The sequence below is a fragment of the Gavia stellata genome, chromosome 10 (genome assembly GCF_030936135.1).
Source record: "Gavia stellata isolate bGavSte3 chromosome 10, bGavSte3.hap2, whole genome shotgun sequence".
Lineage (NCBI taxonomy): Eukaryota > Metazoa > Chordata > Aves > Gaviiformes > Gaviidae > Gavia > Gavia stellata.
Genome location: NC_082603.1, coordinates 3,921,291 through 3,938,423, shown reverse-complemented (window position 1 = coordinate 3,938,423; position 17,133 = coordinate 3,921,291). Strand labels below are relative to the sequence as shown.

At 42.0% G+C, this 17,133-nt stretch overlaps 1 protein-coding gene across 2 annotated transcripts in view; it reads left to right on the top strand.

Moving 5' to 3' along the window:
• RGL1 (ral guanine nucleotide dissociation stimulator like 1) overlaps positions 1 to 17,133 on the top strand; it is an 80,874-nt gene that overhangs the window by 30,096 nt on the left and 33,645 nt on the right. For both annotated transcript variants that reach the window (XM_059821699.1, XM_059821697.1), the window contains exon 4: positions 10,679 to 10,756. In XM_059821699.1, the coding sequence (XP_059677682.1) occupies positions 10,679 to 10,756 (78 nt within the window). The remainder of the gene's footprint in view (positions 1 to 10,678; positions 10,757 to 17,133) is intronic.

Here is a 17,133-nt window from a genome sequence, read left to right as displayed (position 1 = left end):
GAATTTCTTCCGTTACTTTTAATGGACGTGGACTTAATAACCCGATGGACAGATGTCAAGAATACTGCAAAATTCAGAATTGCAGCATAAACATAAAATGTGTAAATTCACGCTGCCCACATCCCAACTCTCATTAAAGCATAGTCGCCAGGTAGGGAAAGTGTGGAAAAGCAGGGAAAAGGTCTGACTGCTAAGGAACCCAACTGGGACCGACACAAGAAAATTAATATAGCTTTCCCCCCAAAAAACCCAGAATGTCTGGTCTGCAAAGTCATACCTAGAATAGATTCCTGCGTTTTGGATACTGATATTTTCAGACCTAACTCTCCTGTTTGGGATCTGCTGATTTGAAACAGGGATTGTACAGACTTAAGAAAGAATTCCCTCTCCCCTTCTAGTACTTCACGTGAACATGCAGGCATAAATTTTTGCAGATGGCACAAAAACCGCTTAATGTTATAAGAATAGCTTTTATGGTAAGACTGTTAAATCACGGCTGCTATATCTGTATAAACGCTTAGAACTTGCAACATTAGTTTTCTCACCTGAAATTCTAACTGAGACATGACTGGGTCAGAGGTGATCTTATTTTGCGAGTATCGTATTTATGGCATTTTCAAAATCAAGGGATGTACAAAACCAGTTATTCTGGCATATAGTAATTAGAACAGAGGAGTGGCATAAGAGCCTCCTAGGTTTTAATTTTGGCTCTCCCACTAGATAGATAAGGAACAAGGCATGGATAAGTTATCTGTGCTTTTCTTTTGTATCTGAAAAGGAGTATAATACTACTTGCTTTGTAGGAATGTTATGTAGCTCAATTAATAATGATGTTGAAATATTTAGCTGCAAGGCCTGCTGTGATTGTAATAATAACAACTGCGGTTGCTCAACTGCAGTTAACTTCACTGTACAGTTAGATTTACTACTGTGAGCTTTACTTCTCTGTCCGTACCGATTCTGACGCAGAACAGGAGGAGCAATGAAAATTGACAGTGCATATATACAAGGGTATAAAAATGTTGAGGAATTCCTTCTTTTGAATGGGTAATCCTTTCTATACCCTCAGTTTTGGATTCTATCTTTTGGACATACGTATCTTTGAAGAATAGAATATTCTTCACCAAGAAGAATAACTTAATAACTTTAACTTCACCAAGTTTGTGCAGATTCTAGTAACTTTAAAGAGGAGCTGAATTGCCAAGTGACAGCGTGTCATGAGAATCTCTTGGTTCCTAAGCGTGTGAATTGCCAAAGAGCCACAAATTTGTAGGAGAAACCAGTAGTTGTATGCATATACGTTGTCACTTGCAGCCAGTAATGCTTCACGTGTGATTTATTTTACTTACTTTTAGAAAGATACATTTTTAACAGAAAAGGTTGGCATAAATAAAATAGTAGCCTTTGCAAGGATGCTTTGCCCAAAATGGCTATTTTAAATGTCATTCCCCTAACAGTACAGTTTTTGTTGCTCTGTGTTGGTGGGTTGCCAGACTGCTGTTTCGGGGTTCTTATCTATTAATTGACGTGCATCTGGGGAAATTTGCTTTCTGTAATCCATGAGCGCTTGCGAGTAGCTCAGATAATGTGAATCAGTCAGTCAAAGGTGGCTCTAAACCTGATGATACGCACCTCGCTTTTCAATTAAAGGCTCTTAAGTTGTCTTAAAGTACATTCATATATCCTCTTTAAATGCCCAGAAAGCATCTTTATGTGCGTTCCTCACCCAGTTCAACACAGTTTTGACTTTTAGTACTTTTCCATTCTTATTTCTCTCTCACTGAGGTACTTCAGTAGTGCAAATACATGTCCCACCTGAGACTGTGACCTCGTTCTACAAATCACCATACAAACATGCCTAGAATTGTTTGCAACAGCCCCCACCCTGAAGACCCTCTACCGTCAAGAGATGATAAACAGTGAGAGGAATAGACTATGATGCAGATACTTAGGAGGAGCGTACTGAGGCAAAGAGAGTGTAAGGGTTTAACTCGTAGTGACAGTTTTGGAATTCGACCTGGGTTTTCACGCATCTGTATTTTCACACATCCATATCTAGTTGTTTTTTGCTGTCCTCAGGAGACAGAAGACTGTTATGCAAAGAGCAATTCATATATTGCGCTTATTTAATTTGTGTAATTATAAAAGATCCCGTGTATCTGACAAACAGGTTTAGAATCTACTATCAAATCTGTTAAGCTGGGTGATGACCAAAGTGATGTTTTTGGAGAAAAGTTGTTGGCGCTGGGAGGCTGCCTTCGGCCCTTGCTGGCGGGCTGGCTTTGGTCGGTGCAAAGCCCCTGGGCAGGACTAGGAAAGGGGTCTTGTAGCTGTTGGGCTGTTTCGTCCTCCTGCGCGCCTCTGCGCAGAGGACTTTGCATGTATAACCCTTGTATGGGACAGGTGATTGTTTCAAGTGCAAGTGTCTGGATCTTTTCCTCTTGGTCGCCTCACCTGGCTGGAATCAATGGGTGCTCTGGGTGTTTCTGCCCAAGAAGCCAAGCTGTGGGTGCTGCTGGAGGTCTGGATGAACTGAGGTATGGGAAGGCACGTTCAGCTACGGTGTCCTTGTTCGTGCTTTTCCCCCTTTGCCACTTAACAGAGCATATCGCTCTCCAGAATTGTCAATTCAGCCCTTCAATGACTACTAAAATAATTAAATCTCTTTGTAATTGAGGACTGAAGCATTTTAAACTTGGGGTTGGGGCCAAAGGGGGGTAATCCATTGAAACAGCCGTCCTTCCTATAGTCAATTAGCCTTGTTACGGTTCTGATTGTTTTGCGGTGTTTCATCACTAGCCGTTAAAATGTGCAAACTCTGTTAGGCTGCACTGTTATAAGGATGATGAAAAAGTCTTTTGGGAATCTTGCTTTTGCACTGAAGTTTGTAGAGTCCTCTAGATAAACGGTTCTGGTTCCTTCCCATATTTTCCCCTAGCGAAAAGAATCGTAGCAACCTAGAAACAGAAACGTACAAAATTAGTGAAACAATGAAGTTATAAAATCAGATACTCAAAGATCAGGAATTTGAGAGGGGGAAGAACTCAACATCTTTATGAAGTTCACCATCATGGGCTTTAGTTTCTACTTCTGTGTTGTTTTCTTTAATGTAGGTATTAATGATAGGATTTTAAAACCAGCCTGAAGAAAGTAATTACTCATTCTCTGAGAATCATTGGTCATGAGACACTGAAACTCTTTGGGCTCCTGTGAAAATGCCAGCTCCATGCAGTAAAGGTTGCTGTAAATTGTATAGCTGGTGCGATTTAGCTCGGTTAACTCTGCAATTAAGTTCTTAATATTTTCATATCTGGGAATTACCTCTGTAATATTACAACTGGATTGCAGCACAAAAGAAGTGGCAAGTCTGACTTATGAGTCTGTCTTACATTTTCTCAGGAGTGTCTCAGAGGAGAGGAAACCAGCCTTGATTGGAAAAGAAATTGAGCAGACGGGACTAACTCAGCTTTGAAATATGCACATAGCCAGTTTATAATGGATTTCATTTGAGCATTCAAGCAGGAATGAACAGGAAAATAGGTGTCCTCTTCTAAAGATGATGTGCTTGTTATTCACTGCATTGTTGGCTGCTGATTGAGGGGAAGGATCTTGGGCCAGCCTTGTGCACTGCTGTGTCCTTGCGGTCTTGAAGAGATTGGGTTCCTGTCCCGTTGGGTTTTGGTAACGCGCTGGCATGGTGGAAGCCTTGCTTTAAGCAGGGACAGCCTCTTGTGGTTGGCTTTGAGGGTGGGAACGGAGAATAAGGGAAGTTCGGATGCTGCAGTTCTGCTTCAAACAAATAGCCTAAATGATATTTATAGCAACATCTCAGGTAACTTTGGGTAGTCCGGTTGTTTCGAGCAGCAGCAAGGCAGGAGCATACACGAGTCTAAGGAAGTCAGCCCTGCCCTCCTCCTCTGATGCTGCTTTAAAGAGGTGAAAATGTCAGAAGAGGGGAAGAAAGCACAGGGGAAGAGTCTCCATAGAACAGAACTTTCTTTTCCGAGCCCAATTCTGATCTTACTGAGAGGTACACAAGCCAGAGCAAGTTCTAACGTCTCCTTCAGAGGAAGGGCACGCAGGCTGCCTGACCTTGTCAACGTTATCCCCAGCCTTTTATAATAAATTATAGAACCCACAGGAAATCCTAGGAGGTCACCACTTCCTTCCCCTCTCACAAATCTCAGGAGCGCAGTGTTTAAGAATCCATGGATGTTTCTCTTGGCTTTTCGAATATCGTGGATAATCTAGAATTTTATGGCTTGGGACAAAATATAGATGAAACTTAAGCTATAAAAGTTAGAATGATTTACATGCAGCTGTGGAATATGGACTGGTGAAGAAAAGCAGACCTTATAAGGAAAAATAAAAAAAGACATGGATAGAAATTGAATTTAACCAGCTTATTTTTCATCTCTACATTAGCGTAGAATAAGTAGCAACGAGGCTGCATTTTTGCAACTTTCTTGTTAGTGATACTTGTTAATAATAGCAGTACAGAGACTAAAGTGGGTGTCAGTGCATAATCTGTGTTTTGTAAGCACTTGTATTTTGTTTTTCAGCGAAGTAAAAAAGTAATGAAAAGGGCAATCACTTAAAAAAACAAGTAAGATTTTGGCATTAGTTATCAATTTTAGTTTCCTGTGAAAAGCTTGAGCCCTTATTCTTGGCGATAGAGCAGGATTGTGGAGTAAGGGAACAATCGTGAATGGCAGTGCTGAGCTCTTGTTTGGTCCAAGGGAGAACAATGATGTGGCCAGATCAAAAAAGGCCCTTCCAGCTTCTTACAGGTGAGCAGCTCCTTAACACAGAGTAGGAGGGAACAGCATCTGCGTCTCCCAGTTGTAGGACATATTTTTTGTAGGAACATGCACGTAGACGAAATTCCTCCAGAATTTATGTGTGGAAGCTGGATCGCCCTCAAGTCCAGTGCATTCAGTTGATACTGGATTTCCCACGGATCCAGCCCTCACTGTGAGTGCTGCAGAACTGTCTGATGTATGCGTTAGACGTACACAAATCCAGATTAGACAGAGTCCTGGGACTCTTGGAGAAGTATCCTGGGAAATCTGGCTATATTGTGCCCTAAGTGTGTGGGGATACCTGTTGGTCGTTCAGTGTTGTCTGTGGAGTATCCTGTCCAAGCAGTGCAAGCTTTAACTGAATTTGGGGCATCAAACATTTATTCTGCCCCAAAAAGGTGAGATGCTCTTCCCCGAGTGACAGAGGCTAATAAAAAAGCAGATGCTGTACTGAAGAGAAACTGAAGTGTTAGGGCAGAAAAAAAAAGAACTTTTGAAAGGTTTGAGTAATTCAGAATAATGTGTGCTTTCGTTAAATCAGTCTGCGCTGCGGTGAGGTTTTGTGAAATCTTCTGGGCGAAACCTTCTTCCCCGCTTTGGGCTTTATTCTGTTAAAATGAGCTGCTATCTGCCCACCGTAATCTTCATTTCCTCGCGTGGCTGCGGAGGAGTTGGTGGTTTTCTCGCTCCCAGTATGGTAGGATGGACTACAGGGACACGCACGTTTCTTACACTGCCTTTACTCCTCTTCTTGTGACGTCGGAGAGCGAGAGGAAGTCCTCCCAAAGCCAAACACACGCGGCTTCGGTTATGTCGCAGCAGGAACCGCACCGTTGCGTGGCATTAGTCCCTGCGGTGTTTTGGGTTCCCACGGCCCGTGCCGGTGTGGCCATCCCAGAAATGCACAAACCAACGGGGCGGAGAGGAACATTTTCTAAAGGCGGATTCTGCCTTACAATACATCCAGTGCAGTGAGTGGGGTCACAGAAAGTATCGTACAAGGCATATGAAAAGGTTTACGTTGTTAATGTACAATTTGGAATATTTTAAGACCGATGCAGTTCCCCATGCTTCCGTCAGAAGATGCTTATTGGGTTTTTAGTGCTATGCTACTTATTGTAATGGATTTGATAAATTGGGCCCTTTGATAACTTCTGTCTTTACTAAAATCAGAGATGTGCTGTTTGCTGCCTGAGTAACTTTTAACACTTCTTGGAGATTGTGAATAAATCTGTTGTTTTGGGTTTTTTTTCCCCTCGAGGACTTCAAATTAAGTTTTTCCTTTTTATTAAATTTGAGACTGGAGCCCTATTCATTCTTTTGGCTGGATTCAGCCTATAAAGGTTTTCTTTTAACACAGAGTAGAAATCAAACTAAACAAAATCTTGGGCATAAGCTGGTATGTTGAAAAGTGAGGGGGATGACTTGTATTTTCAAAGCCATTTAAGAGTAATTGGACATCCGCATCCCTTTAGTATTCATGGAAGTTTGGCATCTAAATGCAGCAGACAGCTCTGAAAACCTGCCAAGTCTTTAACACTGTATGTTCTGATATTTTCTCTTTGTTTGGTAGAAGTGAGTAGGGAGATCTAAAAGAAAAAAAAAAAAAAAATCTTGTTGGTGTTTTGATGTGAAAACCCTCGCTTGGAAGTTCCTGGAGAGAGGAAAAGGAGACCAGCTCCTCCTGCCCCTGGGTGTGGGGATACAGCATGATGCCTCCGCAGAGGTCCTTCGGTACCCCCAGTGTCGCTGGGTGCGCTGCGCAACTCAGTGCTCTCAAGCGTGATGGAAGCCAAAGATGTTTAGCAGAACCAGGCCAAGTTCCTCTCTTCCTTGTATTTTGTCCTGGTAATCGCATTCCTTGCAATAACGCTTAAAAGCAAGGCTGCGCTGTACACAGTCACGTATAAAATAGCAACCGGTCCCTGTCTCAAGGAGTTTACAGAGAAGGGAATGGATACTGTTTGATGGGAGAGCCAGAGCTGGATAATGACAGCAAATAACAAGTTAATTTTACTTTTTCAGTTCATTCCTTCTGCTGGAAGATGGCTCGATAGAGGGTAAATGGAGAGGAAAATAAAGACAGAGAGGAGACATTGAAGGAAATGGGTCCTTTGTAGCAGACTACGCTTTTAGGACAGTAGCTTTACATAGCATTTGGCTTGCTGCTGTTGCTGTAGCATCTTTTCTTTCCTCTGTTATTTTCCTGTATACCAGGTGGTTTGTCTACTCAACTGAAGGAGCAATTTTGTTGCTGTGTGTCTGTGTGTGCATAATTCAAAACACCTTACAATTCTTGCGGACTATCTGTGCTTCCGGTCGCTTGTTTTGATGCTTATAAGCCTTATTTAGGGAATTGTTTGGGACTTTTGCAGAGAACCACCTTTCCTTATTAGTTCCGAGTCATTCAAAGAGTATTTTCCTCCCTCTTCTTCCCTTTCCTTCTTAACAGAGATGCAGGGGTGCATTTTCTACTCTATTTTTCAGTACTTAAATATTCACTGTGACCCATTACATTCTGGTCTCATTTGCTTAGTCAGTCCCTTTGAGCGGAGTCTATAACTTTCCAAACGCCAAGCAAGGCTGAAAAGTTCTGTGGGCTACAGGATCCTTTTGTTTCACATGTCTCTTTTTGTATGCAAAGCATTCATACAAGGCTGGGTAGTGAATGGCTCTTTGTCCAGGAGCTGGTGAGAACAGAGCAGTGGAAGTCTGCAGAAATGCTGTTCTTTACGTCGGATGTATCATTAACTCCTCCTAACCCGTCTTTAATGGCCTGTTGTTCACACAGAGCTCTTGCGTTGGGAGATAGGCAGAGGTTTACATCTGGCGATATAACAAAGAGCTATATACTTCTCCAGTTTTGTACAGAAAATTGCCTGCTCTTAATTCCTGTGTTATGGATTTACATTAGAAAAATCAGCATGTATCTCTCTAGTGGGATTTAAATGCAAATGCCTAATGTTCTGCAAATACAAATTTTGTATTACACTGGGACAGCGACATTGTGAGTCATCTCGATAAATTTTACTCTAAGAATTAACGGCAAGTTTTGAAAAATGAATATAAAAAAATTAAATTTTATTCAAAACCTGAAGCTTTCTTTGCATATTTCTCCCAGCAAGGGGGGGAAAAGTCTATTGGCTAAGAAGTATTTTAATCATCTTACCTAGCAGATGGCAGTGGAGAGCGAAACCCTCTCCCTTCAGCAACAGGACAGGAGCAGCCGTCATAGCGTGTAACGTACATCATATCAGCAGCATGTCTTGATTCTATCCTGGGCAATCTCCACTGAGAAGGCATCAGCATGGGTCTCTAAATATCCCCCTTCGCTCTTTTTTCCTATCTTTTTGGTAAGATGATACGTTACCCAGTGTTATTTGGAAATGCAGGACAATTTACAGGTCTGCAAGAGCAAATATTGAAACCAAGAGAGTTAAATCAAATAAAAAATAGGTTAAACTTTATACTTCAGCTTAGCAAAGTGGTGGAATTCACCGAGGTGTTCGGCAGTATTGTTCTTAAGGCTTCTCTGATTTATTCCATCCTTGGAGTAAAGCAGTGGGAAGTACCTCAAATAGTTAATTGCATTCACTTTGAATTGCAAACGCTAGTAATGAGCATTTAGGGTATGACTGAGAGCTGAGAGAGGCCAGGTAGGATTAAGTGGTGAATTTGGGCATAGCCAAGAGTCAGAAAGAAGGTATCTGTTCAATCTTGCAGCTTCAGTAGTGCTGATCCCAATAAAAGGAGCACGGGCAGGGTGTGAAATTGCTTGGGAGAATATAAGAGAAAGCCCAGAGGCCATTGATGTCCCAAAAATTTCCGAAGAAGAGCGACAGCCATTCTTGTACCAAGCAGCGGCTCCTCTGTGAATGCTCCTGTTGTGATTCACTGTGGCCACCAAGGGATGGAGGTGGTTTTCAGCATGTTTAGAAGTGGATTCTTACCCCATTGTCAGTTTAACTAAGCATATTTTTCTTTAGGTGTTTGGATTAGCTCTGTGAAATCGTAACAGCAAAATGGGTTATCTTGTACGTACCTCAATCTCTAAGGACCCTTTCCGTTTTAAGAAGTCCTTAAACCTACTGTCATACTTCTGCTGTCTTATAGGACCAGCAGGATTGTTTCAGGATAACTGAGAAGAATTTGGGCCCTTTAAAACCTCAGTTTGCAAATTTTTATGCATGTGTTACGCCTTTTATTTTCTTCTGGACAGATAAAATGCTGAGATTTCCGAAGTCTTCACCACTGATGTGGGAACTCGGGTTGAATGAGAGGCAGTGTATTGGTCAGACTAAGCTACTGGGGTCAAGCAGTCATGACTTTGTTCTCAGCTTTGTCACAGATACGCAGTAACAACTGGAGCAAATAATTTTTTGTTATGTCTACTTGCAACGTAGTTGGAGATCCAAGATCTGGTTTTAAATGAGCTGTTTCAGATAATGCGAGTGGTCTTCCCGCAGTACTCTCAAGGCTAAGTAAGCCCGAGCTGACCTCCTTACGACTGGCTACGCTGCTCCTATCAGAGGGATTATTTGTTTGCCTTGATTAGTTTGGGTTTACTTTGCAGTGCACCAGAATGTATGCAAACCCTCGATCCCTCTCTGCCTCAGCTTCCCCATCCACGGTGGAATTGTCCAACATTAAGCCCTTGCCGTAAGATTGTTGAAACTTAAGTTCTTATTTTGAAGTATTGTGGAGTTCTGAGATTGTGAGCCGTGGTCGGGCAGAATATCAATATTGCGGGTGGTGAATGGCGGTGCTAAACCACGTTATTTACAATCTAGCAGGTCTGCTGGTTAGAGTGAGCTTGAATTCAGTTACACCGGTTGACTTTCTCTACAGATCTGGGATTCTTACATATGAAACCTCAGACTGATACTTTAGAGGAGCACGAAACTATCACCTTTTGTTTTTATCCTTTGAAACATCTTGGATGAATTTGTTACGGTTCTGACGTGAACCTTCCGGACACAAACCGACAGCCTACTGTATTTTCTCTATCTGATGTTACTGGGATGTTGTAGCGCAAACACTTAAAGACGCACTTGTTCGCCTAACTATTCAGATTAATTGCAGGTGCCTGACACAATTAGTTGAGCACAGAATGTGTAAAATCAGCTTGCCTTATTTCTGGCCTGTGACTCATTGTCCGCCTTCATTAAAGCTGCCTGTAAGGAACCATGGAATTCTTTATGGAGCTGTACATCTGAAACAATAGGCACTCCCATTGAAAATGAAGCGCGTAATCCTGCCTTCAAGGCACGCGCGCTGCCTGGGTAGGTAAGAGATTTTGCTTTGCACTGTTGGAGTTGTGCCCATGGTTTCCTCTTTCCCAGTGGCATTTTCACAGCGCCACGGGCCGTTCCCGCTCGTGACAACTGTGTCGGTAGTTTTGGCACAAGCGGGCACTTGCCACCTAGAAAACTTAGTGTGAAATCACGCTTGGAGTTAGAAGGAATGACAAATACTAGAGAAACAGAAGCTGTATTGGAGAACGTGGTTGTGTTACAGCCTCGTTGCACGCTGGAGTATTGCTCTGGGAAAGGATGGTGTGAAAACGGGCAGGAAGGGTCTTGGAGCTGTGAGAAAGAAACTGTTTTAGGTGATTCCTCCTGCGTGCAGGCTGCTTCGTATAGATTAGCAAATTAGGTTGGAAGATACTGTCTGTCTCGTAAGGATTTTTTTTTTTTCCCCTCCTAAATGAAATAATCTTCAAGCTCATTATTTTTGCCCAGCTGTTAGATTCCATATTTGTAGTTTGAGCTAGAAACACTTTTTAGTTATTTATGAGAACTGTATATGAATTATGCTATTTGGGATTTTGCTTTTATTCAGTAGAGGTTCCTCTAAACACCCGTCTTATTTTTCAGGCATGGAAACCTGGAGACCTCAAGCTGTGAAGAAATTGAAAGCCAGAAGGCCTCCGAATCCAAGACAGTACTCAGGATGTAAGTGTGGTTTTGCCCTGTACAGCGAGCCCTAGTCAGGATTCGGTATTGGAGGAGGATGTGGGCAGCATAGCTGTTGTTTCCTTTGAAAACTCAGAGCACTGTTTGCTTGCTTAAATAAGCTTGTGTAAAGGCTAAATATCAACTGTCTCGTAACATAGCCAATAATATAACCCAGGGATCTTTCCATCAGGGAAATTGTCTCAGAATTAAACATGAGACGAACAATTTTAGGCCAACATTTTGTTGATTAAACAAACAAGGAGTGTCTGTTTCCCCTGCCTTATCTATAGCAGTAAACGATTATTGCTTATGACCGATTTTATTGTGCATTACAACAGTGTCTGCAGACCAAAGCTGAGGTTGTTTCAGGCAATGTGGGTATGCATATATCTTTTCCATTAGTGCCCCTATGATTTACAGTCTTGCTTTTAGAGGGAAATTTAAATTCTGAAGTCATCCTAATTTGCAAGAAAAATAGCAAAGCTGTTTTGAAATGCAGTTTAAATGGGGAAAAAAGTGGTTTGGTTATCCTCCTAGCGTCATATGAAATGGCGTTTTATCTTTAGACATTGGGTGTAAAATGTGCCTTAGGTCATCAGCATTTGTACTTTGACATCTGTAGGATCTGCGGTTTGCATGCATCGTGGCAGTAAAATGTAGCTGCGTCGTTATATTTGATTCTAGTATGTGGTGATGCTTGATTCTTGTCAGCATTACTGAAGATTGTTTTTCCATGAATTTATCTCAGCTTCCACCACTTAAGAAAACCTTAATTTTTTTTATCAGTGCACTGGTTTCTCAAGGTGTAATTGAAGAAGAAGCCTTTAGTTTCCGTTTGTTTTGAGACGGAAGAAAAATGTTGAACTTTTCGATCATGAGAGGTACACAGTCCAAGCAAGACTGAGAAATATACTGCAGTATTTTCATTCCTGGGATTCAGGCAGGCTGTTGATTCGAATCACATTCTGTTCTGCAATATTGGGCCTGCCCTTCGCACCGCTTACCTCCACGCTTTTTTGATGGCCTGTGTGTTGGGATAGGAGGGATTTCCAGTCTGGCTTAAAACGGTTCAAATATCCCCATCCAGAAATGTGTTGTTAAGGTAGTGAACACCTTCCTGTCCTCCGTTGTCTGAACGGAGCGGTTAGACACTGGGGTCGCTTTGCCTTCTGTTATCCATGCAGAGACTGGTTTGTTTAACCACCGGAGATAAATTGGTAAAGGCTCCTTGGCTGTGAGCGTTTCAATAGCTGTCTCTGAAAACACAATGAATTATGCGTGCTTGACTGCAGGAGAAATGCAGAGCTTAATTAACGTCTGTAAACGATACAGGAGTCTCAAAGGCTTTAGAAACAAAATGTTATCGCTCATTAATCTACTATTCCTTTTTTTTAGCGCTTAGCAAGGACAGAAAGCTACAAGCTCTGATGATTTGGGTTATTCCTCTTGCCCCATGAGACGCCACATGGGAGCTCAATTCTCCTGGATGGCGTAACAGAGAGCTATCAATGTTTTTCTCCCACTTTGCCCCGAGAACTCACCAAAGAACAGCTGGTAGTTAAAACCTGGTCACAAGCCCCAAGAAGGCAGTATTATGTAGCGGGTAGAGGCAATAATAGGCAGCCGGCCGGTTCCCACACTCCCATGCAAAATGAGCTTTAGGGTCCCTTCCAGCTTTGGGCAGAGCGTTTGACCTCCCCCTATCTCACCCAGTCCAGCCACAAAACATGAGCTAAAGCAGTACCCTCCCTGCAAAATAGTTTAAGGATTTGTATTGGGGCTGAGGAAGATAATTTCACCAGTATCAATCACGTTGGGATGAATCCCTCCCCTGCTTTTTCAGGGACCCAAAGGAGCTTGATTATGAGATGGAGAAAAAAGGGGTGAAAGTAACCTTGGTGTTAGTGTCACTCAGGCTTTGGGCAAAACGCATCCATTTTCTTACGCCTAGAGACGAGCGTGCAAGTGAAATAGCGTTTAGTAGGAGCATTTGTTTTTTTAAATGGAATTGGTTTCCTGCTGACATACACATAGTTTATCATATACCCCCTGCCTAGTTGCTTCCTGCTGCATTAATGCTGTCTTCCCTCTTGGCATGTAATCGTCATGTAGCGCCTTTGCACAGCCAGGGACTGACGAACGGATGGAGTCTGTGGTCCTGTTCCTGTGGTAGCACAACTTCTGATGAGTTTATCTGACATAATTTTCATGAATATAGTCAGCATAGCTGACGTTGATCCTTTGGCCCTCTTAAGATACCTTTTATGGCTGAATTTGATACCTGTTACCCAACTACTTATTTATAGAAAGCTCAACAGCGAAGTTGTCAACAAAGTAATTTGTCAGGTATACGTGTTTTAACAGAGCCTGTATAAATGTGAATTCACTTTCCTGCCCTAAAATTTTCCATTGCTCTCAGTTGCTCTGGCTACTTGTCTCTTAGGTATGATTAATGGCATCTGGAAAAGAGGTTGGCTTTGTAGTCCTGTTGTGAAACACGTAGTTCTAGTAGTTCAGGTTTTCTCTTGTCTGGGATAATTCCAATATAATTGCATTTACCCTCTTTTCTCATAGAACAGAAACATGATATAATTATGCTGTGTTTTATATGACTTGGAGAAATAAGAGGAAGACGCAGTAGAGCCATGTTATTTCTTGCCATTAACTCCGTATTTCTCAGAGGAAAAATATCTTGTGGGGAAGCCCGTGGTCTGTGGCCAGAGATCTTCTGCATTCGTCCGACTCCTGTTGTGACAGTCCAGATGCTTTAAAAATCCATTTGAGGTATTGGAAATGGGGATGCAATTTCAAGCATTTCCACTGGTTTGACACAAAAAAGCCCACTACGGAAGTTAAAAACGACTGCAGGGGAATAATTTATGGCTCTTTACATGTCTCATGGAGCTTTAAAGAAGAGAGGGGTTTTTTGCAAAATCTTCAGTATGTATGGGAGGAATATTATGTTGTATGTGGTGTACTGTAACCCTACAGGTTACTAATTTCTATGTTGAAATTCTCTGCTTTTTGCGTTCGTAGTATAGAGTTGTGACATGATTTGAGAAGGAAAACGCCTTACGTATGTAAATTTTTTTTTTTTTCAATTTAGCATTCCACCCAGTGTTCACGTAGGACCTGCAAGTCCTACACTAGGGCTTGAGCGCACTCGTGGCGCAGCCTCATTTGAGAGACTTGTGGGAACTATAAACCTACCCTTGTGTTTCCGAATTTTGGGGCTGAGCCAGCAGTTACTTCTCACACTTGTTGCAGTGACATATAGTTGTTACTGACCCAAGATCACTTCAGCTATGTTCGGAAACATGCCTTCTAAGGATCCGTTCTGCCAAGGGGATTTTCTCCTGTTCACTTAAGCATCGTTCCTGTCATATTTGAGCCACTGGAGTGGTCAAAAAATTATTATTTTTCAACAGGGATCTGACTTAATTATGTCTAATACAAAGTATCTTTTGGGCTTCTTACTATTATTGCCCGTTCCTTTAAAACTTCATTCAGTAATGCACAGTTTAAACAAAGGTACTGTAATTTTGTAACTTTAAAAATACACCGACAGTTTGGACCTCAGAGTTTTGAGTAAGCTCTGAACACCATCAAAAGTTTTGTGAGCTTCAAAGAACCTGCTGTGCATGACCCTAAGTTTGTTGGTTGGGGTTTTTTCCAGTGTCAGGACCCACCTTAGCTTTTCATATTCAGTAGCTGGCTTTCCACAGTTCTCACTACTTTCAGTCAGTCAGAAAGTTCATGATCGCAAGTAACAGAAGAATAAAGTCCTGAAAAAGGTCAGCTATTCCAGTCAAATGTCTGAGTTAGATGGACTTCAGCCTGTGTTTCCAGAAATACTATGCCGTGCCTCTCTTAACTGTCTGATAAGAGAGTTGTAAGGAGTAACTTACTTGACCCTCTATCTCCTCCTATAAACAATTCTTTTTGCTCTTCCTTGCATCATATAAACAAGATTGCCTGGTGCTGTTTCTCAGTTCTGCATGTTTTTTGTGTCGAGGTGCGACAGAGATGCCTCCTCATCTTAAGTTAGGTGGTCGTGGTCTTTGGAGTTCTCTGTGTTCACTACGTGTTTTTTAGCTTAGGACTTCTGTTGATTTTCAAAAAGAAAAGAGTAGATGTAACACCCCAAGATGTGTCAATTCAGCATAAAACCATACATATGCTAAACATAAATAAAAATTATCAGTATGATGAGCAGCATTAAGAGTTAGAGAGATCTATATGATAGCATACCTTACACAGTCTGTAGAGAATTTGTACCACAATTCAGTTATGGTTTTGGGTTTTTTTTTAAGTGAGGTTGTGTAGTTCAAATGTGTCGTTTGGTACGTGTCACCTGACAAAAAGCGAATGAGGAAAGAAAGTAGAGCAAAAAGAAATAAAGTACTTTCTCTTGCTTGTGTCTGATGTGAAGGCTCTACACGCCTTACCAGCCAGGAGTCAGGGGAAACCTCGATGATACAGTCACGTCCCAGAGATGTCAAGCACCTTTACATATTCTGGGAAGGGGATCAGCAAGCCAAACAACTAATACTGTTCGGGGACTGCAGTTCTATTGAAATGCTTGTGTGTATTGCCTACGAGATAGTTAGAAACAATGCTTTTGGTGATAGGAGCTGATCGCTGCGATCTCTCTTCGGAGCGGGAGAGTTCCTCAGTTAACTTTTAACTCGCTGTTAAAAGGCTTGAGTTTTCTACGCAGAACAATCTGTGAAATAACTTGTGCCCTACTTCCCTCCCTGGTGTTAATTGTGATTTCTGGGCAATCCGCTGCTGGCAGACAACTATACCCAAACCACAGACTCAGGATTTTAAAGAGGTGATGTATTAAAGGAGCAGAACACTTCTTTCCCAGAAGATGAGCATTAAAGACCTGGCTGGAGCTGGTTGAGGACACAAAGAACCGTAAAGCCTTTGCAGTATAAAATACCGTAGCTGTTTGTACATTTTGGAAGACGGTAGCTTCACTGGATACTGAGACGCCTCTGAGTAAGGTGAGGGTCTGAAGCAGTGCTGGGTCACTGATATGACTTGCTGGGTGTGTGAGACCTGGGGAGCTGATGCAGCACATCACACTTCATGGATAAAAGGTGCTGAGCTTGTTGCCACGAGTTTAGAAGATTTCTGTGGGTGAAGTTCCCAGAAGTGGTTCATTCCTGTTCAGCACACACAGAAAAATGTCCAGCCTGGCAGTTCAGGCTTGCCTGCAATGTTTGCCTTCACGGAAGACTAGTTTAATGTTAACTGAATCTAGTTACTTGAAGACCTCACTCACAGATATAGTAGTACGAACCTGAGATTACCTGCGGGAGAGGGTTTTCAAGAGGCAGACAACGTTGCCATACTGGTCCGTGGACTTGGACCATCATTTTTTGTTTGTTTGTTTTCCTGAGATCTAACATTGGGACCTTTTCTTTAAAGATACCATTTAGACACATTGGTAAATATAACGGGGAGAGGAAAAAGCGTGCCGTCTCCCGCAGTACGTAGAAATAACTCTTGCGTTTGTAGCTAGTAAGAGACTCCATAGCCAGGGCAAAGGCGATGAAAAGGAAATGCTGTGCTGTAGACAGTGAGCCATGTTCTGATCCCTACATTTACATCTCTCCTTCTGACGAAACCAAAGAACGTTTAAGAGCTTTTATAAATCCCAGTTTAGGTTATATTTCTGAAGGATACTAAGGAGAAAGCGATAGAACTGGAAAACTGGTCTCCTGGTTGCAGTCTGATATTTCAAGTGGGGATTTTAATTATCTTTTTTTTTTTTCCTTCTTGGCTACACTGTATACTTGGATCCCCAGTGCTGTAAAAGGGAGGATTCTTACTGGAGTTGGACCAGCTGTACAAGAAGCAGAAACAGTTTATGTAGTACAAAAAGTAAAAGAGCTTTAAGCCCTCAAACTCTCCTCTTCCACAGTCCCAAGCACCGCCATGGCTGAGCCCTGAGGTTTCTAAATCCAAAATGAGCTTGAATTAACAGTAAAAGTCCTTTCAAGCCTTCTTTGGGAGTATAAGGTTGTGGTTTCCTTTTGCTACTGGCTTTGGTTTGCTGATTTGGAGTAGATTGGTGGTGCTCTCCCTCAGATGAATGACAGGCCACAGAAATGAATCAAAATACTTGGGGTTTGTTTTTGTTGTCTTGAAAGTCAGCTCCTGGTTGCATCTGCTTTGTTATCAAAATGTGGAATTTATTTGTTATTAAAACTCGGAATGTGGCACAATTTGAAAACCACAGACAAAGCAGCTCGAAGCTAAACTGAAATCTCTTCGTTTCATTCCACAGCAACGGGGTGAAACAGCTCAAAGAAAATTAAGGAACTATTCAGTTACCACGTGGCATGTCTTGCCTGTTGCCC